Source organism: Electrona antarctica (assembly GCF_951216825.1).
Source record: "Electrona antarctica genome assembly, chromosome: 8".
Lineage (NCBI taxonomy): Eukaryota > Metazoa > Chordata > Actinopteri > Myctophiformes > Myctophidae > Electrona > Electrona antarctica.
Genome location: NC_136789.1, coordinates 53,554,433 through 53,581,977, shown reverse-complemented (window position 1 = coordinate 53,581,977; position 27,545 = coordinate 53,554,433). Strand labels below are relative to the sequence as shown.

The 27,545-nt window shown below is 46.4% G+C and overlaps 1 protein-coding gene across 1 annotated transcript in view; it reads left to right on the top strand.

The window, feature by feature from the left end:
• Positions 1-27,545, top strand: part of mepcea (methylphosphate capping enzyme a) — a 43,539-nt gene that overhangs the window by 2,122 nt on the left and 13,872 nt on the right. Inside the window, exons 2-6 of the mRNA XM_079507212.1 lie at positions 1,545-2,164; positions 2,996-3,420; positions 3,800-4,578; positions 4,941-5,332; positions 9,567-9,785. Coding sequence (XP_079363338.1) covers positions 1,589-2,164; positions 2,996-3,420; positions 3,800-4,578; positions 4,941-5,332; positions 9,567-9,785 — 2,391 coding nt within the window. The 5' untranslated portion in view covers positions 1,545-1,588. The remainder of the gene's footprint in view (positions 1-1,544; positions 2,165-2,995; positions 3,421-3,799; positions 4,579-4,940; positions 5,333-9,566; positions 9,786-27,545) is intronic.

Genomic DNA, 27,545 nt, shown 5'->3' with positions numbered 1-27,545 from the left:
AAACATCACAAATTGTCAATAATTATTTGATGAATTGTGTGCATCCACAGCCAGCTGAGCCCCACAGACCTTACAATGAATTAACACTCTCAGCGCCACCTAGCGCCATAACCCGCGGCACCGCGGGTTATAATAATTACCCTTTGATGGCCAAACCCACGGCGCCGCGGGTACTAGCTTTTATATCAAAATCCACCGGCCGAAATCAAACGCATACCTCTACTGCGCCCAGGTTGCTAGGCAGGTTGCTATGTCCCTCCTGGAATCCACTCATTATGATTTATTTCCTGCCTGTTTTCCTTGAAAAATACTCCAAAATCCGTCTTTTTGTCAAATCCGTCCGGCGTTCAGATGAGAATAGTGATTCTTTTTGATCCCATCGTGGCCGACATATTACCGTTTCTGGCGAAAGACAAACAACATCACCAGCTGCTAAAACTACAATGTGTGCTAGTCTCTGTTAATGCGTGTGACACACACGGAAGCGGGGCTCATGTAGGGTTGATGTGAAGCATGGCGCCGAGGTACCTAGACATGACCACTAGATGGCGGCTCTCAAAGTGTTAATGACTCATCATTGTTTGTAATGATTAAAAGGGCGACCATCTCTAAGGCATCTTGGGCTCCATTTTCGTCAGCGCTAAACCCATTATCCCTAAACTTCTTTGCCTTTTTTTACTATTTTGCAAAACATTTTTGAATAGTTCAACCAGCCAATCTACATTGACACGTTGTGAGCTTGTCTACTGGCCATTTTAACTATTCAAAAATGTTTTGCAAAATAGTAAAAAAAAGGCAAAGAAGTTTAGGGGTAAGGGGTTTAGCGGTGACGAAAATGGAGCCCCTAGTCTCCATATAATCCCTTTGGGTGGTGGGTGAAGAATTTGAGATCCATCGTGACTCAAGTCGCAGGCGTGGAGAACACATGCCAACACAACAGTGATATGTTACCATGCATTCTGAAGTTTATTACACACACAGAGTAATATATACAGAGATTAAAATAGGGTGCATTTTGCATCCCAAAACGCAGTTTATAGTTATGGGACGCAATAAAACAACGACCTCTGCATCCACGGGATGCACTACTGAATACTGTATTGTTTTTTATTCTAGTTTATTTTGCTAGCTTTAGTTATAATAATCATTTCTTCTTGTGTTTTCTACATGAATATAACCACATTATGACCATATAAAATGAAATGGGAGTAAAATGCTGCAATTTGTAAATATGACTCCTAACGTCGTTGAAGTGGGACTCATCAAATGTCCCTGAGACTCATTTCTAAAAGACCATCCCTGCATCCTGGGACTCATTACATTGAAAACCTATTTACATCACTGTATATATACAGTTTGGACAGTAGATCTATGACGTCCCTAGTAGATTATGGAAACCATGATAAGAACAGACTGAGCAGGAACACGCTTGCATCTCATATCATATCGTACGTACAGTCAGTCCTCTGACACAGTAGTATAGTCAGGCAGCCGAGGCCCGGAAACCCTAACAATCATCGTCTGTGTGTTTTCTTTCTTTTCAGATCCATAGTGGCTTCCATGTCTGTATCGGCGGCATCCAAGCGTGATGGAGATGTCTGTTGGTGAAGAGACCGCGAAGACGGGTGGTGGTGCTTCGGAGACCAATCAGACTCCGTCTCTGCAACCCCCGCCGCAGCAATGTGCTGAAACCCAGCGCAATAGCAATACTTCCACGATGACCACCGAAGCCCCCTCGGTCACCCCCTCACCCCCGGTCCCCCCCCCCGGCAGCGCAACAGCAGCAGCCGATCTGCCAGCTTCCAGTCCCGTGCTATCCTCGCTGATGGAACAGAATCACACCATCTCCCTCGACGCCCGTTCCAACAACCCAGAGAATGGCGGCCAGAAGAACAACAACAACAACAACAACAACGCCGCCAGAGGGAACGAGAACCGCATCTACCGCAGGAACAGCTTCAGTCACTCCAAGCAGCAGCAGCAGCAGAAACTGAACAAGCGCCGCAACACGTCCAACTTCGGATTCAAGCATCCGGCCTCTGGCGGCGGTGGCAAGAGGCGGCGGAGGGCCAACTCCGAGAGCGACTCGGTGCTGCCCAGCAACTTCCTGCTGGGCGGGAACATCTTCGACCCGCTTAATCTCAACAGCCTACTGGACGAGGAGGTGAGCATAGGGGCTCATTTAGACCTGAGGACGATTCTACAAATGCCTTCTAAATCCTGACAGTTTTCTGAAAAACCTCATGTTTCTGTGTCAGTGGTGCTCAACCTTTTTCATGTCAAGGACCCCCAGAATTATCTGTAATTGGCCGCAGACCCCTATCTGAAAATATGTTGTTCCAGGGACCCCCCCCCCAGAAGCAAAGATTTGAGTTTAAAAACGTTCGCTGTCAAAGATTTGCATCACATTTTCACGATTTCAAAAATAGCTAAAGTTTAATCCTTAAAACACCAAAAGGGGTTCCCGTCCAGAATGGCTTAATTGTCACTAGAATAACAATTGAATTGTTTTGTTTTCGGCGTTGAACATTTTATATGAATAGGAATTACATTTCTGTTTGCCTTTTAGGCTTCGTAATATTATTTAAAGGGTATCTTTGAAAAAACAAAGAAACATTGTCGGAAACTTGCAAAAACCTTTGCTCTTAAAAAAAAAATGCACCTGTCCTATGCACCTGTCAACCTTTTGAGGTGTGCATCGGCCTTTTTCAATAAGGCTTCATAATTTAAAAAAAGTGACAAATAACTGAAATATACCAAGAAATTACTGACATTTCTATAAATGTTATACTTAAAAATAGCGGAAATAGCTGATCTACAAGTTTACAACGCATCACAAAGTGACATGATGTAGATCTGCTATTTCTGTTTTTTTTTTAAATTACCGGTAATGAAAATGTTTCAACGCGGACACGATTATGACACAAATAACTGCCATTATCTCAAATAATTGCGATTTGACCATTGTGTAATAACCGCGACAACCCTCCCATAGGTGAGCAAGACGATCAACGCGGAGACGCCCAAGTCCTCGCCGCTGCCCAGCAAGAGCCGCGACCCGGTGGAGATCCTCATCCCGCGGGACATCACAGACCCGCTCAACCTCAACAGCGGCATCGCCGACAGAAGGGGCTTCCTGGCGGGGCCGTTCCGGAGCGGAGGAGCGCGGAGGCGCCATCGCAACCGGCATCACGGAGGAGGAGGAGGAGGAGGAGGCGGCGGAATCTCGACCACGCACGTTGAGTTCTCGGAATCGTCGGGGGGGAGAAACGGCGGCGAGGTGAAAGCGACCGCGTCCGCCGCAGCCTCGTCGTCGCTGCCTCTAAGTACACCGTCGTCATCGTCGTCGTCTTCGGCGGCCTCCTGCCCGGCAGCGCCGGACGACCCCAAGGGAGGAGGACCCTGCACCCTTCCCAGCAGGTAGGGGTGGTGCGCGTTATGGTGATTAAATATAATCGTAATCGTGATTAAAAATGTCTCCATGATATGCCTTTTTCACTTTTCAGAGGTATAGGTGTATATTTATCGCGATACAGTGAATGCGCATTCTATGATTTGCAGTTCCATACGAGTTGTATATTGAAATTAATACATATTTTGGTTTTGGTAAATGTTCTGTCGCTCCTTTTTTTGTTGTTTTGTTTTCCTTGTAGGTGGTACAGTTACCGGAACAATAAATAACACAAAAAAAACGCATGAAAACATATCGTGATAATATCATGTATCGTGATAGTGCTTGAGAAAAATATCGTGATATTGTATTTTTTTCCATATCGCCCCCACCCCTATTCCCCACCAGGGTCCCGGAGGATTCCCACGGCAGTAAGGAAGCTGAGCGGACCACCAGCAGCAGCAGGGAAGAGGTGGCCGCGCCATCCGCGTCGTCCGCTCCGCACGTCCGGGCGCAAAGCGCCGACGAGTACTCCTCCTCGTCCGCGACCACGACGAACCAGCAGCAGCAGCACTCCAGCAGCAGGCGCAAGCGCAGGCGCAACTCTGGCAAGATGGAGCCCCCCAGCAGGGTCTCGACGACGTCGTCATCGTCGACGACGTCCTCTGCTCCTCCGGCGGCGAAGCCTCCAGCAGGAGGAAGGCCTGGAGGAGGAGACCACCGGGCGTCGTCTGGGAAGAGCACCCAGTCGTCGTCCTCCTTCCACACACCGAGGCCCAGCGGCACCCAAGGCGGCGGCGGTCGGCCGCCGCAGCAGAAGAAGCAGCCGCAGAAGGTGTTCCAGTACGGGAACTACAACAAGTATTATGGCTACCGCAACCCGGGCGCCAAGGAGGACTCGCGGTTGCGCGCACTTCGCCGCCACTGGTTCGAGGGCAAAGACGTGCTGGACTTGGGCTGCAACTCGGGCCACCTGACTCTCTATATCGCCAAGGCACTGAAACCGGCCCACATTCTGGGCCTGGACATCGACAAGAACCTGATATACATGGCCCGGAAGAACATCAGACACTATCTGTCTGCCGAGCTGCAGACGCAGGGGGCGGCCAGGCGCCCGGCGGCGCCCACGACGCAGGCGGGGACGAGCACAAAGAAAGAGGAGGCGAACGGGAAGGACACTCTCGCAGGTAAAAAAAAAAAAAAAGGGCTGTCAAAATCCTGAAATATTTACTTGGGCGATTTATTCACATGTCTTGACTGTTTGGTGGCCTGGGCCGGCTTAGCGGTCCAGGCACCTTGACTGGTAATCTAGCATGACAGTGTGTCAGTGTGTCCCGATCCTGATGACCTTTGCTGTCTCACCACCCCCCCCCCCCCCATCTCTCTCCCCGTTTCCTGTCAAGCTACTGTATGTTATGTATCAATAAAGGCAAAAAAGCCCCCAAAAGATATCTTATAAATAAATAATAATACAAAAAAACGACTGACAATGACCGATTTAATTGTGCCTGTGTGATAATTGTGACGGGGCGTCCTACTCCTCTCGCAGGCAGAGAAGAGAACCAGGACAGGCGCCTCGACGGCAGCGCAGCTGAAAATGGGAACGCGGTCGGGCCGGAGAGAGGGGGAGAGGGCGCCCCACCCCCCGTCGAGGAGGCACAACAGAGCAGCAGCAAAGACCCCCATCGTCCCTCGGTCGACAACGGGAAAGAGCCTCGTCCTGAGGAGGAGGCAGGGATCCAGACGGAGCGAATGGACTGTGGGAAAGCCCCCGCCGCCATTGCTGTCTCCTCCTCCTCCTCCGCAGTGGAGCGGGCCTCTACCAGCTTCTCGTTCCCCGTGTCCCTGCAGATCTCCAGGGGGCCCATAGCGGCGCCCCCGCTGACCGAGACACCCACCGTACGCCCGGGGGAGTTCCCCTCCAATGTGTCCTTCATCAAGGTAAGGGCTGCCCTGCATCACACTGCAAAAAAAAAAGAAGATAATTGAGATATTGCAATGATTGTGGACCTTTCGGGACACAGCTTTTTTTTGTTATACTACTAGATTCCTCTCTTTACAATCACTTGAGTCCTATTTATACTCCCATCGTGTTGCGTGCTGAGAATAGTCCCATCTACAAGCTCGCAACGCCGGTGCGTCACATTTTGACGCCGTGTGTGTGGACTTTTATGACGTGCCCGAAATGGAGACGGCACGGTTGAACGTGGTTAGTGTTTGCGAGCAGACATGCAGTGGTGTAGGATTTAATAAGATTGCATAAAATCTAGGGCGGTGGTGGCTCAGAGGTAGAGTGGCTGGATGGTAACCACAAGGTCGCCAGTTCGAACCCGGGCTCCCCCAGAGTTAGTGTCGAAGTGTCCTTGAGCAAGACTCTGCACCCCTAATTGCTCCTGATGTGCTGGTTGGTACCTTACATGGTTTCCGCAGCCATCGGTGTGTGTGTGAATGGGTGAATGTAATGCACAATCTATGTAAAGCGCCTTGGATAAAGGCGCTATATAAATGCACCATTTACCATTTACCATCTATGTAGCGCTTTACTAAGGTGCTCAAAGTCGCTTTTCACATTTTTCAGAATGTAAAATCGAAAGCCCCTTTTTGAGGTCTTTCTTTTCACATGGGGAGCAAACCATAGCGCCTGCAGGCTCGCACTGGTGCTCCTTATGTGAAGACAGGACAATTACAGTTGAACACATTCCAACACTGGTGGCGGGTGTGTCGGATAGCCTGCGCCTCCCTCCCTGCCCACCTGCTCGTCTCTTAAACCCATTTTGACCTGAGATCGGATTCTAAAAAAATGTCTTCTACATCCTAACAGTTTTCTGAAAAAGCTATGTTTTCTATGTCAGTCGTTCTTCGATTTTTCAAAAATAGCAGACCTACAAGCTCGTAGCGCGCCACTCGGTGGCGCGCTATGAGCTTGTAGATCTGCACACGGAGACAGCGCACGCAAACTGGCGCGAGGTTGTGACACAAACATACACGCAATAATCATACTAATATGGGGGGGAGAACACGCCTGACAAATATAAGGACCCCCAGTTTGACACGCATTCGTCTACGGACAATTTTTATAGTAAAATCGATGTTAATTTAACTCTGAGAGTGTCCATTTGTACGCTCTCAGAGTTACAGACCCATAAGGGTCCATTTGGTTCCAAACTATCATTTACCTGGGGACCCCCTGGAACTCCCTCAAGGACCCCTGGGGGTCCCCGGACCCCACTTTGGGAACCACTGTTTTATAGGATCAAAAGAGAAATGTATCGCAGGTATATGTAGTCATTGTTGCCATGACTTAAAGGTTTCATGACATTTATTTTCATTTATTTTAGTTTTTCTTGTAGGTTTCATGACCTCAATTACACCCAAGAAACCTGGACTTTGAACATTCAGTGGATTTTCTGTGAACTGGGATTTTCTCTGTGTCTGTGAAGCCTTTTGAGCTGCAATGAAAACAGGCAAAACAGTGAAAACGGTGACATCTGCTGGCAAATCCCATTGACAAATATGGGATTTTCAGGCTGTGACATCACAAACAGCAGGAAAATCAGAGCACCCCAGACCACACAAAATCTACTGAATGTTAAAAGTTCAGGTTTCTTGGGTGCAATTGAGCTCAATTACAAACACTTTTGTTTTAATGTCACAATCCCTTTAAAGAACATTAACTAAAATTGTAACGTTATATTCCATTCGTAATGTATTTCTCAATCCGGCGTGCATAACGTCATTCCATTCCTTGGTACGTTGGTCCTCATTTCGACATTCACCTTTCGTCTTGTTTGTTGACCTAGAGAGAGACCACCTCCTATAAATCACCCTCACAGGTTGAACCTGTTGAATCATTTGTAACGGTCAGTGTGTGTCCTTGAGCGGCAAAGAATTAGCCTGGGTGTTCCAGCCTGATTCGCTGCGTTCCGCGGATCTGAAAATGTCACTGTGCTACTCAGTCTGGACGGTCTCCTATTCTCCGCTTGTAGGTGGGACATATGAAGGCCGTGTTGATTTCGTCGACTAAAACTAAGACGAAAAATGTTCGTCGACTACCTTTTTCCACTGACGAAAGCTAAATGGAAACTAAAAATTGATGACTAATTTCGTCAACAGATAAGTAAAATGTTAGGAAGGGACTAGTGGACAAGAGATCCGGTATAAGTCATTTTACAATTAGTTGCATGCTAAAAATAGTCGATCTACAAGCTCACATCGCGCCACGCTGCGACGCGTTGTGGGCTTGTAGATCCGCTATTTTCAGTCATTACGACGGCATCAAAGCCCGCCAAAATACATTTAGTTCGACTAAATCAACTGTAGATTTAGGCGACTAAAACTAGACTAACGCTAAAACATTCCAGGTGACTAAAATGTGACTAAAACTAAATGAAAACCATTCAAGAGACTATGACTACTGAATTTGACCGGCGTGTACTACTGAATCGTTTACTTGTGTGAGACAGTGAGAAAAGCATGGACAGAGTGGCGCTGGCTGATGACGTATCAGCAACAACGTAGTAAGTAGCCTTGCCGAGCCATGAGGCCCATAGGGGCAGGAGCCTATCTCCTGTTTCTGTAGCGTGAGGCAGCTTGATGTACAAGTACACCCCCTGGACTAAACGCTAGTATGTCGCAGGGACTTACCCCCAATCCAACCCTTGATGCATTGCTGAGTGTCAAGCAGGGAGGCACTGGGTCCCATTTTTAGAGTCTTTGGTATGACCCGGCCAGGGATTGAACCCCAACCTCCCAGTCTCAGGGCGGACACTCTAACCACAAGGCCACTGAGCTGGTTAGTCAGCAACAACGTGGCCATACGTAACGGTTGACGTTATGAAATGAGAGTCAAGCTGCCTCTGTCCAGACGGAGCAGCGCAGTGACGTTTTCAGATCCGCGGAACGCAGCGAATCAGGCTGGAAACCCCAGGCTAGCGAAGAATGTCTTCTGTCTGTCAACACTCTGATGTGCACAGTATCTGCGTTATGACCTACTGTACCTGATGATGAAATGATACGATATTCAATCGCAACACAATTCCTGGGCTAGAGTTACTGCTCTCTGCAAAAGGAAAGGAAAAGATAAAGCATTTTGACCTGAGATCAGATTCTAAAAATGTCTTCTACATCCTGACAGTTTTCTGAAAAAGCTATGTTTCTATGTCAGTCGTTCTTCGATTTTTCAAAAATAGCAGATCTACAAGCAGATCTGCTATTTTTCAATAGCTAAAGCATAACATAATGCTAACACCAAAAGGGGTTCCCACCAAAAATGGGTGTCAACAAGGTCTGAGCTGAGGTTCTTTGACTGAGACGAGAATGTGTGTTAATTATTAAAGGACTGCTGTCGAGGCAAAATTATCTCTTTTTCCGCTTGTTTTACGATTTCAGTATAGAGGGTATGTGTTTGACATCATCCTCATACCCGGAAGTTAATATGTGGGAAGAACGCCTTACTGAGTAGCAAAAAACTACTTTCTGGCCTTGACACCCCAAACAGAAAAGTCCTATCCGATTTCATTAAACAACGTTAAACTCACTTTTCCACTCGATTTGCCACTCACTTTATGCATGCGCATACCCTCCATAGACTGAACAATCTCTGTGAACTACAATACATTTGCTTAACCCTGTAAAACCCGAATTAATTTCTACTTGCAAAAACAAACGATTTCAACCTTACTTTTACTACTTTTTTACTACTAGGGCTAGGATCAGAGGAAATCATGTAAAAAAAATTATAATTTTTTTTGGTGCAAAATTTTATGCACATTTATAATTATTATTAAAATAATAATACATTAATAATTTACATTTGGGGGATATCTTTCACAGTAATGAATAAAACATGTTCTAGACATTCTAATGATCACAAAAAACATATATTACAATTATTTTACTTTATTAGGGTTAAAGGTCAAAGGTCGTAGGTTAAAATTGTTCAAAATTGCACAGAGTCCAGAGACTTTTAATTTGTGTGAATTTCAGCCTCTGTGGGGGGTATTTATATGCAAATATCATGACCAATGGCATTGCAATGAACATCAATGATGACGTTTAGGTGAAAAACGACTGACATAGAAACATAGCTTTTTCAGAAAACTGTCAGGATGTAGAAGACATTTTTAGAATCTGATCTCAGGTCAAAATAGGTTAATATTATTATTTTGTTTTCCAGGCCAACTACGTGCTGGAGAACGACTCCCTGCTGCTGACGCAGAGGGCCGAGTACGACGTGGTCATGTGCATGAGCGTCACCAAGTGGATCCACCTCAACTGGGGCGACGGCGGCCTCAAGCGCCTCTTCCACCGCGTCTACAGGCACCTGAGGCCCGGCGGCCTGTTCATCCTGGAGCCGCAGCCCTGGGACAGCTACGCGCGCCGGAAGAAACTCACAGTAAGACCCCCGCGTCATTATTAATATTTATTACAGGGGGGTCTTCTTCATCTTAACCCATTTAGGACCTGAGACCAGATTCTACAAAATGTCTTCTAAATGCTAAGTTTTCTGAAAAACTCGTGTTTCTGTGTCGGTTGTGCTCAAAACTTTTCATGTCGAGTACCTCCAAAGATATATGTTATTGGCCCCGCCGACCCCCATCTGAAAATATGTTGTTCCAGGGACACCGCCAGAAGCAAAGATTTGAGTTAAAAATTGGCGCCCTGAAAAATATATATTCAAACATTTGGGCCACATTTTCACGATTTTTCAAAAATAGCAGACCTACAAGCTCATAGCGCGGCACTCGGTGCCGCGCTATGAGCTTGTAGATCTGCTATTTTTCAATAGCTGAAGTATAACATAATGCTTAACCCATTTAGGACTGAGACCAGATTCTACAAAATGTCTTCTAAATCATGACAGTTTTCTGAAAAAAAAACCCCTATGTTTCTATATCGGTGGTTCTCAAACTATTTCATGTCTTCACTGGGGAAAAAACTCACAGTAAGATTCGCTGCAAAAAAAAAAAAAACGTAATTAGGTACAGGGGTCTTCATCCTAGAGCCCTGGGAGAGCCATGCACCTCGCAGGAAGAAACTCACAGTAAGATTATCACAGGGGTCTTCAATCAAATCAAACCAATCTTTTTTTATTTAGCATATCTTTATTTTTTATGTTTTTTTTTTTGTGGCTTTCGCCTTTATTTTATATTTTATATGGAGGGACAGACAGTAGGCTGACAGGAAATGGGGAGAGAGATGGGGGGAAGACATGCAGTAAAGGCCGTCGGGATCGGGAGTCGAACCCGCGGCACACTGCCAGACTGGATTACCAGCCAAGGTGCCTGGACCGCTGAGCCACGGCCCAGGCCTATTTAGCATATCTTAAACTGAGATTTAAATCGAGATCGACTAAACGTGCTGTACAAATCAAGGCATCACCGAAACATTATGCATGTGTGCACCACCCACATAGCATCAAAGGCACAGTTCAGATAAAATAAGTCAAATCAAAGTATCAGCACAATCGTTATGCATTTGCACCACCCACATGGCACCGAAACGCAACAACAACAAAAAATGAGTACAGTAGCCTTTAGGAGTGAACAAAGGCTATTGAAAAGAGACGAGCCTTGAGGAGAACGCCTCAATGGACTGCATGGGCACTTTTGATGTTAACCCCTTTTGGTGTTTTAAGCATTATGTTATACTTTAGCTATTGAAAAATAGCAGATCTACAAGCTCATAGCGCGCCACCGAGTGGCGCGCTACGAGCTTGTAGGTCTGCTATTTTTGAAAAATCATGAAAATGTGGCACAAATCTTTGAATATATATATATATATTCTTTCACAACAAACATTTAAACTCAAATCTTTGCTTCTGCTGGTCCCCGGACCAACATATTTTCAGATGGGGGTCGGTGGCCAATTACGTATATTTGTGGGGGTCCTTGACATGAAAATGTTTGAGAACGACTGACATAGAAACATGAGTTTTTTTTTGTAAACTGTCAGGATTTAGAAGACATTTCTAGAATCGTCCTCGGGTCTAAATGTTAAAAGAACGTAGTGGCTGCAACAGCAAAGGCACAATCATAGGCGGGGGGGGGGGGGGGGGGGGTCAAGTCCAGCTATAATTGGGGTGATGACGGGGTCACGTTTCTTAGCGCGCGTAAGGAGGTCGAGCACGAGCAGCTGCATTCTGAACCAGCTGCGAGTGCCTAAGTGAGGCCTGTGTGATGCCTACTAGTGTACGTACAAAGCCTTAGGGCCGATTCATACTCCTATTTTAGAGCCGAATAAAAGTCTGTTCGGCGCTGTAGAGCCTACAATGTGACGTCATTTGAGGTTCGAGGGGGGGGGGGGCGGGTACCGGGTACCGTCCTAAAGTCGGCTCTTCGGTGCTACTGAAAATTTCTGACGAGCCGAAATCATTTCGGCACTACAGCGCCGAAACAGCGGTAAAACAGTAGTCCAGACGTTTAATAGCGGTTATTGGGTTCCGGAACCGTATCGGTTCCGTCACATTTTGGAACCGTTTTGGGAACCGGTTCTATCACACTGTCAGAGCTGGCATGTGGACTTCACGGCTGCTATACAATTACAATACCAGTTAGTTCTCAGAACTCTTTCATTTCAAGCCGGACCACCGTAACTCTGAGAGGGTAAAAATGAAACCAAATGGAATCATAAGGGTCCATTTGGTTTCTTGTGTACCCTCTCACAGTTGTACCATCATACCGTTGCAGGCCAAGGACCCCTTATCTGAGAGAGATGAAGCAGGGACCCCTTATCTGAGAGAGATGAAGCAGGGACCCCTTATCTGAGAGAGCGATGAAGCAGGGACCCCTTATCTGAGAGAGATGAAGCAGGGACCCCTTATCTGAGAGAGATGAAGCAGGGACCCCTTATCTGAGAGAGCGATGAAGCAGGGACCCCTTATCTGAGAGAGATGAAGCAGGGACCCCTTATCTGAGAGAGATGAAGCAGGGACCCCTTATCTGAGAGAGAGATGAAGCAGGGACCCCTTAGCTGAGAGAGAGATGAAGCAGGGACCCCTTAGCTGAGAGAGAGATGAAGCAGGGACCCCCTTAGCTGAGAGAGAGATGAAGCAGGGACCCCCTTAGCTGAGAGAGATGAAGCAGGGACCCCTTAGCTGAGTGAGATGAAGCAGGGACCCCTTAGCTGAGAGAGATGCAGCAGGGACCCCTTAGCTGAGAGAGAGATGAAGCAGGGACCCCTTATCTGAGAGAGAGATGAAGCAGGGACCCCCTTAGCTGAGAGAGATGAAGCAGGGACCCCTTAGCTGAGAGAGATGAAGCAGGGACCCCTTAGCTGAGAGAGATGAAGCAGGGACCCCCTTAGCTGAGAGAGAGATATGAAGCAGGGACCCCTTAGCTGAGAGAGAGATGAAGCAGGGACCCCTTAGCTGAGAGAGAGATGAAGCAGGGACCCCTTAGCTGAGAGAGAGATGAAGCAGGGACCCCTTAGCTGAGAGAGATGAAGCAGGGAGGGACCCCTTAGCTGAGAGAGGTGAAGCAGGGACCCCTTAGCTGAGAGAGATGAAGCAGGGACTCCTTAGCTGAGAGATAGATGAAGCAGGGACCCCTTAGCTGAGAGAGATGAAGCAGGGACCCCCTTAGCTGAGAGAGATGAAGCAGGGACCCCTTAGCTGAGACAGATGAAGCAGGGACCCCCTTAGCTGAGAGAGATGAAGCAGGGACCCCTTATCTGAGAGAGATGAAGCAGGGACCCCCTTAGCTGAGAGAGATGAAGCAGGGACCCCTTATCTGAGAGAGAGATGAAGCAGGGACTCCTTAGCTGAGAGATAGATGAAGCAGGGACCCCTTAGCTGAGAGAGATGAAGCAGGGACCCCTTATCTGAGAGAGAGATGAAGCAGGGACTCCTTAGCTGAGAGATAGATGAAGCAGGGACCCCTTAGCTGAGAGAGATGAAGCAGGGACCCCTTAGCTGAGAGAGATGAAGCAGGGACCCCTTAGCTGAGAGAGAGAGATGAAGCAGGGACCCCTTAGCTGAGAGAGAGATGAAGCAGGGACCCCTTAGCTGAGAGATGAAGCAGGGACCCCTTAGCTGAGAGAGAGAGATGAAGCAGGGACCCCTTAGCTGAGAGAGAGATGAAGCAGGGACCCCTTAGCTGAGAGAGATGAAGCAGGGACCCCTTAGCTGAGAGAGGGAGATGAAGCAGGGACCCCTTAGCTGAGAGAGGGAGATGAAGCAGGGACCCCTTAGCTGAGAGAGATGAAGCAGGGACCCCTTAGCTGAGAGAGAGATGAAGCAGGGACCCCTTAGCTGAGAGAGAGATGAAGCAGGACCCCTTAGCTGAGAGAGAGATGAAGCAGGGACCCCTTAGCTGAGAGAGATGAAGCAGGGACCCCTTAGCTGAGAGAGATGAAGAAGGGACCCCTTAGCTGAGAGAGAGATGAAGCAGGGACCCCTTAGCTGAGAGAGAGATGAAGCAGGGACCCCTTAGCTGAGAGAGAGATGAAGCAGGGACCCCTTAGCTGAGAGAGAGAGATGAAGCAGGGACCCCTTAGCTGAGAGAGAGATGAAGCAGGGACCCCCTTAGCTGAGAGAGAGATGAAGCAGGGACCCCCTTAGCTGAGAGATGAAGCAGGGACCCCCTTAGCTGAGAGAGAGATGAAGCAGGGACCCCCTTAGCTGAGAGATGAAGCAGGGACCCCCTTAGCTGAGAGAGAGATGAAGCAGGGACCCCCTTAGCTGAGAGAGATGAAGCAGGGACCCCTTAGCTGAGAGAGAGAGATGAAGCAGGGACCCCCTTAGCTGAGAGAGATGAAGCAGGGACCCCTTAGCTGAGAGAGAGAGATGAAGCAGGGACCCCCTTAGCTGAGAGAGAGATGAAGCAGGAACCCCCACTATACATATTGTAGGAAATTGTGTCGCAGATTCAACCTCTTTGTCAAAAATAGCCGATCTACAAGCTCACAGTGACAGATCTGCTATTTTCTTTGGCTAAAGTTCTCCTCAGAATAGGAATACTAGGGTTCAAGGCTTGGTTAATGTAAAAAATATATATATATATATTTTATCTCACACTTGTTGACGACCCCTGCCCCCCGACATAATAATTGATATAGTAATAAAATCATGAAGTGGAAAAAAATAGATACAGAGACACACTCTTCCAAATGTAAAATGGCTTTATTAAAAGGCTAGTTGGTCATAAAAGCACAGCAGCACAACATGCCCAGACATGTTTCAGCCTGGGATGGACTTCTTTGTTTGTTTGCCTGAAGGTGGTCACCCGGGGCGAAGCGTGTTTTTCTGTTATTGTTCTCTGGTGAACCACTAGCAGAATAACTATAGGCTATTATTAAGCTGTTGTGTAGAGTGGTTCCCAAACCTTTTCATGTCAAGGACCCCCAAATTGGCACTAATTATCCCGCGGACCCCCCCCCATTTGAAGAGCTATGCCAGGGAAGATTGCTAGAGAATAATTTTACGGCTCTAGCAGTGATTCTCAACCTGTTAAATTTCAAGGACCCTCCCAGTTTGACATGCCTATTAGTCTACGGACCCCCCATTGAATGGCATTTCTATCTCTGGGACCCCCAATTTATATTGTAAAATCAATGTTAATCAATGTTACAGACCCATAAGGGTCCATTTGGTTCCAAACTATCATTTAGCTGGGGAACCCCTGGGGGTCCCTGGACCCCACTTTGGGAACGAAAAGAGTGCCTTGGTGTCGTTTTTCCTTTTGACTTTAAAAAGTCTTCCCCTTCCAACAATGTTTTATCCTCCACTATAGTCCTCCTTTTCTGATAATATACATTTTGTAAATAAAAATGCACGAGTAGGAATTTAGTAATAGTAAGGCATACGTCTTGAAACCATTTAGTTTTTGTCATGAATAACGATGACAAAATAACTACATGCATGTGAACATAGCTGATCTGCAGGCTGACAACCCGTTACACAACACGTATCACTGTGAGCTTGTAGATCTGCTATTTTCGTCAAACCTTCGCCTATTTTTGCTGTATGGTCGGCCGCCTATTACGACCACATCATTTAAGTGATTTTTCTTTGAATTAGGTTATTATCGGGGGCCGAGCAAGTTAGTGCTCTTTCACACGAGAGAGAATATAGAACAAAGTAATAGAAGATACTGTTTTCCTAAGGTTATTAAGTTTGCGCAAGCAGAGCGGGCATTGCGGCGCAAGTATTGTGGTCGTGCTGGTACGACTGCACGTGTATGCTTGGTAGGTATTGATGGTGACGTAATTACGATATGTATCAATGCCGGGTTATAACTGGCTTTTGATGGTGACGTAATAAAGATAGGTTTCAATTAAAGGTCCACCAGCTCAGTGGCCTTGTGGTTAGAGTGTCCGCCCTGAGACTGGGAGGTCGGGGTTCAATCCCCGGCCGGGTCATACCAAAGACTCTAAAAATGGGACCCAGTGCCTCCCTGCTTGACACTCAGCATCAAGGGTTGGATTGGGGGTAAGTCCCTGCGACATACTAGCGTCATGTCCAGGGGGTGTACATCAAGCTGCCTCACGCTACAGAAACAGGAGATAGGCTCCTGCCCCTATGGGCCTCATGGCTCGGCAAGGCTACTTACTTACTTACTCAATTAAAGGTAATGTCACATTACCTTTAATTCACCCGACATATTAATTACGTCACCATCGACAGCCAGTTATAACCCGACATTGAAACATATCTTATTAAATTACGTCACCATCGACATCAGTATATATACCTACCAATCATACGCATGTAAAAAAGCCAGCCGACCACAGTATAGTGCTTTACAACTTACATACATGTATACTATACATACACACGTTACCTGTTACCCAACCAATATTCAAACATCGTAATCACATTGACAGCCAGTTATAACCCGACTTTAGTATTTCATTTCAACGTTTTACAGAGAGGCTGAGATTTGAAAGTTCGTAGCGGTCGACAGTACTTGCGTGCTCTGCTTGCGCTCTAGTATAGGCCATTTATGGCCTACTTGTGTGCACCGCGACAGAGTGTAGGCACTCGACAGAGTGCAGTTCTAGTTTCTTTAGGCAGGGCTGCTTTCTCTTAAGCCAACCGCATGAATCTTGTGTGCAATTTTTTTTGTTTATTTTAATTATTTTCTATGAAAGGAGTGTCTGGTTCCAGCCCCATCGCTCGCATTTCAGTATGTTTCCTTTGGAGAATTCTCCCACTCATGCTGTCGCACGCACGCACGCACGCAAACACACACGCACAGACACACACAGACACAGACACACGCTCACACAGAGGGGGTACTGGCCATGAGTCAGACAGCCCGTTAGTCAGACATGCGTGGTCGGTTAAGACTCACCCATGCTACGGGTTAAAAAAAAAATTACCTCCCAACATGCGTGGCAGGTTAAAATCGAATCTGTGCTGCGTGTAAAAATTAGGTTTGGGATAGTGTTAGTAATGATCTGACTTACTAATATAACGGAGAGGTCGGAGACCGTCGGACCAATGTACATGTTACCCACACAGACACACGCATTCGGCCAACTGGAAGTGAGATTAACCTCTGCATGCTTTTGCCGTCGCGTGATTCTATTCTACGTCCGAGCATAGACATGCCCCCCCCCATCCTGCGTCTGATTGGCCTACCGACACTGCCGGCCTTACCAGACTTTCCTCCGAGGTGGATATAGCGATGGTGGATAGTCTGACGCGAGGTTACTCTGTGGTGGGAAACAGTGGTGGAAAGTAACTAAGTACTTTTACTTAAGTACGATTTTGAGGTATTTGTACTTTACTTGAGTATTTCCAATTTCCAGTACTTGTACTCCACTGCATCTCAGAGCCACAATTTGCACTTTTACTCCTCTACAATTATTTCAAAACTTTAGTTACTAGTTACTTTGGAGATTGCGACGCATTGTGAGCTTGTAGTAAATCTGCTATTTTCTACAGATTGTGTACACATTTTGAAGTGGGGAAATGGGACATTCTGCAATATGAGTACTTTTACTTTTAGTACTTTAAGTACATTTTGATGCAGATACTTTTGTACTTTTACCCAAGTACATTTTCAATTCCGTACTTTTACTTTGCAGTATTAGTACTTTTACTTAAGTAGAACAATTGAGTACTTTTTCCACCACTGGTGGGAAATAATCATCATCATCATAACCTTTATTTAAACTCGGAGTACAATTGAGGGGCAGGCCCTCATTTTCAATGTAGCCGAAATACAAAACATAAAATCAACAACATACACTAAATACAGCAATATCAAATATATGAATTGTAAAACAGAAAGTGTCCAACACTAAAATAACTATAATAGTATGATGAGAATCAATTAAAACAGTTACATTGTTGAGTAAAAGTGCTAGAAATCATTTCCCTGAATTGACCTAGGGAAGGCAGTGATCAGATTTTTAGGGATTTTTGGAGTTCGTTCCAATCAAATGGAGCACAGACAGAAAAAGCTGCTTTAGCTAGCTCTGAGTTAGCGAAAGGAACCTTGAGGGTCAGGAAGTCACTCGAGCGGGTCTGATACGGACTTGGATTCTGATCCAACATAGGGCAAATGTAAGAGGGGACCATTCCTGAGATGGCTTTGAAAATGAAAATATACCAGTGCATGTCCCGCCTCTCGGACAGAGAGGACAAGCCTGCGTTCCTATAGAGTGTACAGTGATGGGTACCATAGCTGTCACCAGTGACCCATCTTAGGGCAGAATGGTAAACCGTATCAAGGTGCTTTAAAGTTGATGGTGCAGCAATCCTGTAAATAATGTCTCCATAGTCCAGAACCGAGAGAAATGTGGCTTCAATGATTGTTTTTTTACAGGATGCCGGAAAACATGCTTTGTTCCTATAGAAAATTGTCGCAGTTTGGTGATAAGATTTTCAATGTGGAATTTAAAAGACACTTTCTCAATACAAGTATGCTATCCTACAAGAGAATGACAGCTTGGTACGGCGTGGCAGATGGCGCTCCAGAAAGCAGCCTTGTAATTGTAACTTTTATTTTTGTAGAAAAGAGGCAAACTAATATATGCCGTTTTGCTTTGATGGAATAATTGATTGAACACGTACGCCGTAATATGATTTGATTTGGGGGTGTTCTAAATAAAGTGTTTGTTGATTATTGTGTAATTTGAAACATTATTGTACTGTAAAAAGGTCTCTTTTCCCTTTGATCTTCATCTATTTTAGTATAATAGTATTAGTTTTGCTATAATTAGATTCATTTCATACGCCATAATCAACACTAACACTTTATTTCGAACACACCCAAATCAAATCATAGTGCAACGTTAGGCCTACGTGTTCAATCAATTATTGGATCAAAGCAAATGGCACAAACAATATTAGTTTGCCAAGTTAGTTACAAGGTTGCATTCTGTCGCGCGTGCCAAGCTGTCATTCATTCTCTTGTATTATTTTCCCACCACGGAGTAACCTCGCATCTCGGAGGACAGTCATGACGGGCAGTGTCGGTAGGCCAATCGGAGGCAGGCGGGGCGTTACCATGTCTATGCTCGGACGTAAAATAGAATCACGCTTTGCCGTCTCAACCACGTGTTACGTTAGCACCATAGTTGGCCAATTTGGAAAGATTTGGTGATCACACTTGGGAGGAAGGAAGGTGCTATTCATGTTAGCGCAGCTGGAGTCGTCATGGGGGTGAGACGATTCAAACGTAGTTAGCTTAGTTGGCCTGGGCTTTGAGGACGTAGGGAATCCAGAACCGGCACACGGCTTCCCACTTCACTTCTGTGGCAGTATTTATAGCCCTCTCCTCTGGCAAGCAGAGCAGGGCTCTCTGGACGGCTACAGTATGTCGGTCGCTAGGTCAGTCAGTCCCTCTCTCTGTCTCTCTGTTCACCACTTCGTTGGTGCCAAACAATTAAGCAATGTTGCACTTTACCGCCATTAATGGCACGCCTGCGTTGTTACAGGGACGAGCCAATAGGGGAGTTCAGAAGGGCGTTGTTACAGGGACGAGCCAATAGGGGAGTTCAGAAGGGCGTTGTTACAGGGACGAGCCAATAGGGGAGTTCAGAAGGGCGTTGTTACAGGGACGAGCCAATAGGGGAGTTCAGAAGGGCGTTGTTACAGGGACGAGCCAATAGGGGAGTTCAGAAGGGCGTTGTTACAGGGACGAGCCAATAGGGGAGTTCAGAAGGGCCTTGTTACAGGGACGAGCCAATAGGGGAGTTCAGAAGGGCGTTGTTACAGGGACGAGCCAATAGGGGAGTTCAGAAGGGCGTTGTTACAGGGACGAGCCAATAGGGGAGTTCAGAAGGGCGTTGTTACAGGGACGAGCCAATAGGGGAGTTCAGAAGGGCGTTGTTACAGGGACGAGCCAATAGGGGAGTTCAGAAGGGCGTTGTTACAGGGACGAGCCAATAGGGGAGTTCAGAAGGGCGTTGTTACAGGGACGAGCCAATAGGGGAGTTCAGAAGGGCGTTGTTACAGAGACGAGCCAATAGGGGAGTTCAGAAGGGCGTTGTTACAGGGACGAGCCAATAGGGGAGTTCAGAAGGGCGTTGTTACAGGGACGAGCCAATAGGGGAGTTCAGGAGGGCGTTGTTACAGGGACGAGCCAATAGGGGAGTTCAGGAGGGCGTTGTTACAGGGACGAGCCAATAGGGGAGTTCAGAAGGGCGTTGTTACAGGGACGAGCCAATAGGGGAGTTCAGAAGGGTGTTGTTACAGGGACGAGCCAATAGGGGAGTTCAGAAGGGCGTTGTTACAGGGACAGGCCAATAGGGGAGTTCAGAAGGGTGTTGTTACAGGGACGAGCCAATAGGGGAGTTCAGGAGGGCGTTGTTACAGGGACGAGCCAATAGGGGAGTTCAGAAGGGCGTTGTTACAGGGACGAGCCAATAGGGGAGTTCAGAAGGGCGTTGTTACAGGGACGAGCCAATAGGGGAGTTCAGAAGGGCCTTGTTACAGGGACGAGCCAATAGGGGAGTTCAGAAGGGTGTTGTTACAGGGACGAGCCAATAGGGGAGTTCAGAAGGGCGTTGTTACAGGGACGAGCCAATAGGGGAGTTCAGAAGGGCGTTGTTACAGGGACGAGCCAATAGGGGAGTTCAGAAGGGCGTTGTTACAGGGACGAGCCAATAGGGGAGTTCAGAAGGGCGTTGTTACAGGGACGAGCCAATAGGGGAGTTCAGAAGGGTGTTGTTACAGGGACGAGCCAATAGGGGAGTTCAGAAGGGCGTTGTTACAGGGACGAGCCAATAGGGGAGTTCAGAAGGGCCTTGTTACAGGGACGAGCCAATAGGGGAGTTCAGAAGGGCGTTGTTACAGGGACGAGCCAATAGGAGTTCAGAAGGGCGTTGTTACAGGGACGAGCCAATAGGGGAGTTCAGCAGTGCGTTGTTACAGGGACGAGCCAATAGGGGAGTTCAGAAGGGCGTTGTTACAGAGACGAGCCAATAGGGGAGTTCAGAAGGGCGTTGTTACAGAGACGAGCCAATAGGGGAGTTCAGAAGGGCGTTGTTACAGGGACGAGCCAATAGGAGTTCAGAAGGGCGTTGTTACAGGGACCAGCCAATAGGGGAGTTCAGGAGGGCGTTGTTACAGGGACGAGCCAATAGGGGAGTTCAGAAGGGCGTTGTTACAGGGACGAGCCACTAGGGGAGTTCAGAAGGGCGTTGTTACAGGGACGAGCCAATAGGGGAGTTCAGCAGTGTGTTGTTACAGGGACGAGCCAATAGGGGAGTTCAGAAGGGCGTTGTTACAGTGACGAGCCAATAGGGGAGTTCAGAAGGGCGTTGTTACAGGGACGAGCCAATAGGGGAGTTCAGAAGGGCGTTGTTACAGGGACGAGCCAATAGGGGAGTTCAGAAGGGCGTTGTTACAGGGACAAGCCAATAGGGGAGTTCAGAAGGGCGTTGTTACAGGGACGAGCCAATAGGGGAGTTCAGAAGGGCGTTGTTACAGGGACGAGCCAATAGGGGAGTTCAGAAGTGCGTTACAGGGACGAGCCAATAGGGGAGTTCAGGAGGGCGTTGTTACAGGGACGAGCCAATAGGGGAGTTCAGAAGGGCGTTGTTACAGGGACGAGCCAATAGGGGAGTTCAGAAGGGCGTTGTTACAGGGACGAGCCAATAGGGGAGTTCAGAAGGGCGTTGTTACAGGGACGAGCCAATAGGGGAGTTCAGGAGGGCGTTGTTACAGGGACGAGCCAATAGGGGAGTTCAGAAGGGCGTTACAGGGACGAGCCAATAGGGGAGTTCAGAAGTGCCATTAATTACGGTAAAGCACAACCCTTGTGTGTAATATTGCAATTATACAACAGTTACCCTTTTAAAAAACACGTCAACTCAATTTCATTTTAAGTAAGATATTTGCTAAAAAAAATCTGGTGAGCTGGAGAGCTCTGTTTTTTGAGGGGTGCTAGCCCCTCCTTTATTCAGCTATTGGTGTAGATTTCCGTCTTACACAAACCTTACATTTGACAATGAATGGAGACTTTGGGCAGTGTTATGCGTGTCTTAAGTACCAGGTCTTATTACTTAACTTAAGACCTGGAGGCGTGATCAATGCCATTTGGCTATTCTGAGTGGCCAAACAGCATTGACCACGCCTCCAGGTCTTAAGTTAAGTCATAAGACCTGGTACTTAAGACATGCATAATACTGCCCTTTACGTCCCTTGTGGACGTAAAGTCTTTTGGATTCCACATAGAAGACATCGGCATGTCTTCTATGGAAGCAATGTCGCATACTGAAAATCTACAAGCCCACAACACGTCTCGCTGCAACGTGTTGTGGGCTTGTAGATCGGCTATTAGGGGGGTCCCAGATATAAATGGCATTACATGGGGGTCAGTAGCCTATGCATGTCAAACTGGGCATCCTTTTCAAATGGGGTCTTGCCCTGACAATGGACCTCGTGCGTGTGGACTCGGCCCCCAGCCTGGTACCCTAGTCAAAATATGGCCCTTGAGGAAAATGTATTGGGGAACCCTGATCTAGCCCATTTAGACCTGGGAACGATTCTACAAATGTCTTCTAAATCCTGACAGTTTTCTGAAAAACCCTCATGTTTCTATGTCAGTGGTTCTCAAACATTTTCATGTCAAGCACCCCCAAGATTATCTGTAATTGGCCGCCGACCCCCCATCTGAAAATATGTTGTTCCAGGGACCCCCACCAGATTCCCAGAAGCAAAGATTTGAGTTAAAAACGTTGGCTCTGAAAGAATATGTATTCAAAGATTTGAGTTAAAAACGTTGGCTCTGAAAGAATATGTATTCAAAGATTTGAGTTAAAAACGTTGGCTCTGAAAGAATATGTATTCAAAGATTTGAGTTAAAAACGTTGGCTCTGAAAGAATATGTATTCAAAGATTTGAGTTAAAAACATTGGCTCTGAAAGAATATGTATTCAAAGATGTGCACTACATTTTCACGTTTTTTTTCCCAAAAATAGCAGAGAGTGCCACGCTACGAGCTTGTAGATCTGCTATTTTTCAACAGCTAAAGTACAACATAACACCAACGGGGGTTCCCGCCCAAAATGGGCTAGAGTCCATGCTGACCCCTGGCTGGTTTCTGACCTCATTGCTTTTCCGTCTCACACCAACACATGGGCCAATCTCCAGTCGGGTGTAATAGTGTGCAGCACGGATTCTAGAGAGGCTGCTATAGACATGTTGTCTTTCTATTGGGTATGCAAAGAAAGTAGCCGTATAAGTATAAGCAGTGTTGATTTTGACAGCAAAAATATTGATTTTAGTTTTTAGTCATAGTCTTTTGAATAGTTTTCATTTAGTTTTAGTCACATTTTAGCCACCTGGAATGTTAGTCTAGTTTTAGTCGACTAAATATCATAAGATTTTAGTCAATTAAAATCTACAGTTGATTTGGTCGACTGAAATGTATTTTGGCGGGCGTTGATGGCTGATTTTACACTTGCTGAAAATTGCCGATCTACAAGCTCACAACGTGCCTATGCGCGGCGCCTTGTGAGCTTGTAGATCTGCTATTTTCAGCATGCAACCAAGTGTAAAATGACTTGTTTTTTATTTATTTATACTGGATCTCCTGATCTAGTTTTTATTTGTTGACGAAATTGTCAATATATTTAGTCTTAGTTTTAGTCATCATAGCTTAGTTTTCATTTAGTTTCCATTTAGTTTTAGAACATTTTTTCGTCATGGTGTTGGTCGACGACATTGAGTATTGAGACACTTGAGTATAAGCTATTTTACACTTTTTGGGGGGGGGGGTCAGACACTGCCAGACAGATGTACACACGCCAAGTGTGCACTGTCATGACTACAGAGAGTGTTGTACTAGTCCCAACCCAGATTGAGGTTATTCTTAGGGTGCTAATAAAAGACACGGGAGACAGTTTTGACTTTTGAGTAGGGGTGGAAAATAAAACCGATTCTTAGATTTATTGCGATGCGGACATGAACTCTCTTTTTTTTATTTATAGGTTTAGATGTTTAACAATAATTTAACTCTTGAGAGCGTAACATGAAACGCTCTCAAGAGTTAGAGATCTATAAAGTGTCCATTTGGTTACCACTACATTTAGCTGGGGACCACCTGGAACCCCCTCAAGGACCACTGGTGGTCCCTGGACCACTGGTTGAGAAGCACTGGCTTAGCGGGTAGTTGTGTGAGAGACGTCCTGTCCTCTCCCTGCTCCTCCGATGAGGAGAACCTCAAACCAAAACGACTCTCAGCTCCCGTTTCATTCCAGCACACAGGAAGGGCTCTGTAATGGAAAGACAAAAAAAAGAAAAAGAAAAGAAAGACAAGTCTCTGGTTTACTTCCCGTATCTGCGTTAAGTGCCTTTTTAGGAGACCAGAAGCAGGTTGGAGTCTATTAACCCATTTCGACCTAAGGACGATACTACAAAAGCCAAAACTTCGCTCTGAAAGAATATATATTCCAAATGTGCGCCACATTTTCACGATTTTTCAAAAATAGCAGACCTACAAGCTTGGCGCGCTATGAGCTTGTAGATCTGCTATTTTTCAACAGATAAGGCATATACCTAATGCTTAAAACACCAAAAGGGGTTCCCACCCAGAATGGGTTAATTCCAATGCGAGAGTGAACGTGAACACAGCTTCTGAACCATTCTTCCCTAGAACCAATCTTCCCTAGATTTTCATACAAAAATAGCCTTTTTTTTTCTTCAGAGAGACAAATCAGGATCAAATCTACTTTATTGTTGACCTTTTTCTGTCCCAGCAACACACTCTCACCGGATCTAGCACCAGTAAACATTGAACGTTTGCAAGATTTGCCGTCACACGGCGCCCACTTAGGAGACCATTTTGTAGGTATGTGTGTACCATTTCGCCTCTAGTGGGATCCAATAGAGCGTCGCAGTCCCGCCCCTTACCATGGACCAGGAAATTAATCCCAATGCATTTTTCCCATAGACATTTCGAAAAGTATTTATTTAAAGACCTTTTAAGCGTCGTACGAAGCCAACTCGAGTCGTGACAAATCATGACAACACACACAATATTTTGGACAAAACAAATAATTACAAAGAAGAAAAACAACAAAAAGTGTTGTAACCTGCCGTTTTTTCTTCTTTCTAATTATTTTTTCGGCCCCAAAAATTGTGTTTGTTGTCATGATTTGTCACGACTCGAGTTGGCTTTGTCCGCGGCGTAAACGTCTTTAAATAAATACTTTCTGAAATGTCTATGAGGAAAATGAACGGAGAATCATTTCCTGGTCCATGGTAGAGGGCGGGACTGCGACGCTCTATTGGGATGGTGTATCTTTCTCAATCAACAATCTTTTGGGTATCAGTGGATCCCAACCTTTTTTGCCTCACTTGAAAAATCTCGAAAGCTTATCGGCTGCCGTGTTAGCCCATTCAGGACGGGGACCCCTTTTGGTGTTTTGGGCAACATGTTAGACTTTAGATGTTGAATAATAGCAGATCTACAAGCTCATAGCGCTACGAGCTTGTAGATCTGCTATTTTTTGAAAAATCGTGAAAATGTGGTGCAAATGTTTGAATACCGGTGTGTGTGTGTGTGTGTGTGTGTGTGTGTGTGTGTGTGTGTGTGTGTGTGTGTGTGTGTGTGTGTGTGTGTGTGTGTGTGTGTGTGTGTGTGTGTGTGTATATATTCTTTCAAAGCGAATGTTTCTAACTCAAATCTTTGCTTCTGGGGGGTCCCTGGAACAACATATTTTCAGATAGGGGTCGGTGGCCAATTGCATATATGTTTGGGGGTCCTTGACATGAAAATATTTGAGAACGACTGACATAGAAACATTAGGTCAGATGGGTGGCCACGGGCAATTTCAGAGCAATGTACCGATCAATCGATTGTGTTCCGTCCCGGTGCGATGGAACTAACTATTGTATACATGTATAAGTTCCTACGTATCAATACTTTGCGCTTCCTCACTCGCTCTGCAGGAGACCATCTTCAGGAACTACCACAGCATCCGCCTCAAACCGGAGCAGTTCTCCGTGTTCCTCACATCGGAAGTAGGCTTCTCAAGCTACGAGCTGATCGGGACGCCAGAGTGTAGATTACGAGGTAACACACGCATGCGCGCACGCGTGCACACACACGCGTGCACACACACGCGTGCACACACACGTACACACACACACACACACACACACACACACACACACACTTTACTGAAAACACTTGTTTTCTTTTCTTTTTTGTTGTTGCTTTTTACTTTTCCTCCCTTAAGGAGCTATGTGTCAGGGCCGGTTCTAGGGGGGGGGGGGGGGGGGGGCAGGGGTGGGCATAGCCCACCCAAACGTGCGTCCTGCCCACCCAATGTGGGTTTGACACCCCACCCGTGCCGGCGGAGTCGCCCCCCTTACAATTCTGTCTGCCCACCTGAGTGGGGCTGGCTAAATCCGGCCCTGTATGTGTGTGGCTTGGTGGCTGCCTGGGTCTGAGCACGAAAACAGCATGGTTGTTTTTCACCACCTGTGCGCAACCTAACACACACAGACAAACACACACGCACATATTAACTGTATATATGATGATTTCGGGTGTGCCAGTACAGTACAGTGACAGTACAGTAGAGGGACCCCCACACGGTAACTATGTCATTTCTCAACCGTTTCGGACGCGGGGCGGCACGCCAGAACCTCTGGTTGTTCCGGAGACCCCCAACGTCCCACATGTTAACTCTGTCATTTCTCTACCGTTTCGGACGCGAGGTTGCTCGCCGGAACCGGGCCGGCACCATGGGTGCGTTCTTACTTTACCAACTATTTTAAATTTAAAGATGACTTTTACCTTCAAAATTAAGGGCACAGCCATGGGCAGTGCAATGACTCCATGTGGGTCTGTTTGAGCTTTCATTTATTCTGAACTCTGAGGTTAACCCTTTTTATTCTCCTATGTACTATCCTACCAACGCTACATCGATGACATATTCCTGATTTGGAACAATACAGCATAAAACCTGAGCCCTTTATAGTTTTATGTTTTGGTTGTGTGACTGTGTGCCCAACCAACCAACTCTCGGTGGAATAGTGTGGACGTCTGTAAAAAAAAAAAATAGAAATGCCAACACTTTAATTGACATGTTTATAAGAGTAGCTGTTATCTTTCAAGTTGGACGTGTTTCATTTTGTCTCTTAATCACTTCCAGCCTGGTGGCTCTATTTTGAGCATGTCGTTTTAACCCATTTTGGGCGGGAAACCCCTTTTGGTGTTAGCATTATGTTATGCTTTAGCTATTGAAAAATAGCAGATCTACAAGCTCATAGCGCGCCACCGAGTGGCGCGCTACGAGCTTGTAGGTCTGCTATTTTTGAAAAATCGAAGAACGACTGACGTAGAAACATAGCTTTTTCAGAAAACTGTCAGGATGTAGAAGACATTTTTAGAATCTGATCTCAGGTCAAAATGGGTTAAAAACTGTCATAAATCACTGCTCACTGTGTTGTACTGTTCGTCGTACAACACCGAATATATAAACCCAGTGTCCATATTCTGGGGGCGATATTAGCCAAAAATAGAAGCTCTACAAGCTCACAGTGCTTGTAGATTGGCTATTTTTGGCGAAGAGATTTGGTGTAGGCGGAAGCGTGCCAAAGTACAGTTGTAAGTGACTCGAGTCCAGTTCTCTGAAGGTAGATCTCCACCGCACCGACGTCGGAAAATGTTGGAAAGCATCTGTTGCCGAAAATCTGCTGTTGAATGGGCCGAGTCGTGTCGTGAGTTGTAGGGAAGCGTTTGGT